This window comes from Pinus tabuliformis, chromosome 9, assembly GCF_031772625.1.
Source record: "Pinus tabuliformis cultivar Carrire ecotype Pingquan chromosome 9, CPIR1, whole genome shotgun sequence".
NCBI lineage: Eukaryota > Viridiplantae > Streptophyta > Pinopsida > Pinales > Pinaceae > Pinus > Pinus tabuliformis.
In genome coordinates, this window is record NC_142307.1 from 535198468 (window position 1) to 535199934 (window position 1467).

Consider the following 1467-nt stretch of genomic DNA (forward strand, 5'->3'; position numbering starts at 1 on the left):
TCATCAAACCCATCCATTACCAGAGTACAACGAAGATGGTAGAAAGGTGCATTTTAATTCTCGAGGTCACGTTCATACTTCTGACTGAAAAATTGTCACAATTGAATTACGCGTTAACCCATGTGCCAATACGTTAGAACGCATGTGACTATGCAGGGGATGGGAGTATTGCACGATATATATATACGCATTTAGCTACGAGAAGGAGAAGAACACACCGAAACCTGAAGGCCTCTCTGGTTGCTGGCCCTCTCTACATTGAGTTACAGAAAATCTGTGACTCGCAACTAATTTTGCTACAAATGGCGAGGAACAATATCAATTTGATCGTACGGATTGTCAGGATCAGTTGGTATTGTCGGGAATGTATTGGATTCGCAAATGAAGGTCAGAAAGCGTGGAAGCGAGCTCATGCAACATGTTATGGAGACACTAATGGAATATCAACAATGGGTAAGCTGCTTCACGTCAACATCATCTGATTAAGACTGAATCTCCTCTATTATTTTCTTGAATTGTGTTGATAGAGACAAGCTGGTGCATCCATGCACCATCCTTCTAATTTTAATAATTTGGTTCATGTTGGGAGACATTGCAGGAGGAGCGTGTGGATACGATGATATGTACGCAGGTGGGTATGGGGCAAGCAACACAGCAGTGAGCAGCATAATGTTCAAGGAAGGGGCGGCGTGTGGGGCGTGCTATGAATTGTTGTGTGACGCAAAATCCGATCCAGCATGGTGCATCGACGGTGGGAGGACGGTTACAGTGACTGCTACCAACTTATGTCCTCGATCTGGATGGTGCGATGCTTCTCGCCATCATTTCGACTTGTCACAGCCTGCATTCACCTCGATTGCAGGCTACAAAGCGGGAATTGTGCCCGTTCTTTACAGAAAGGTGCCTTGCGTGAGAAATGGGGGAGTGAGGTTTAGTATGATGGGCCACGCCTACTACAATACCGTGGTCTTATCGAACGTGGGCGGGAGTGGGCAGGTGAGCGGCGTGTGGATGAAGGCCGATGGAATGGATGGTTGGCAACCGTTACAAAGAGGGTGGGGCGCCGTTTGGGGAAACAGTACTCCCAATCTGGAGGGACGAACTCTCTCCTTTATCGTAACGCTGCGCAACGGGAAGACGCGCACTTTCAACAACGTAATCCCTCCCAACTGGCATTTCGGGCAGTCCTTCGTGAGTGCTATTCAGTTCTAATAATTATATGTCCACTATAAAAAAAAAAAAAAATTATATGGCTTCTCCTGCTTTTTATGTGTGAGAATAACATGGTCGTCTATTTCTCTGTGGCGTCTTAGATCGGCGGCTGAGACTCTAAATTCTCTCAGGAAGATCTTGCCTGTGTAGTAGTTCCGTAATTGTGTTTTGCAAAATTTTCTGCTGAGGCACGAGAATAACATGCGGATTGCTTTTGTGCCGACCCTTTGTTTATTCAAATTGAGGCAAAGTTGT

The 1467-nt window shown here is 45.8% G+C and overlaps 1 protein-coding gene across 1 annotated transcript; it reads left to right on the forward strand.

Annotated features, from left to right (window-relative positions):
- The first annotated feature begins 302 nt into the window (after positions 1 to 302).
- Positions 303 to 1212, forward strand: LOC149149605 (expansin-A2-like). The gene is made up of 2 exons (XM_089442530.1): positions 303 to 453; positions 599 to 1212. Exons 1-2 carry the CDS (start codon positions 303 to 305, stop codon positions 1210 to 1212), a joined length of 765 nt encoding a protein of 254 aa, XP_089298656.1.
- The last annotated feature ends 255 nt before the right edge of the window (positions 1213 to 1467 follow it).

Bases quoted from the DNA above. Each gene is read 5' to 3' on its own strand.
- LOC149149605 (XM_089442530.1), top strand. From the start codon at position 303: ATGGCGAGGAACAATATCAATTTGATCGTACGGATTGTCAGGATCAGT. The intron at 454-598 runs GTAAGCTGCTTC...GAGACATTGCAG, and splicing joins TAATGGAATATCAACAATGG to GAGGAGCGTGTGGATACGAT.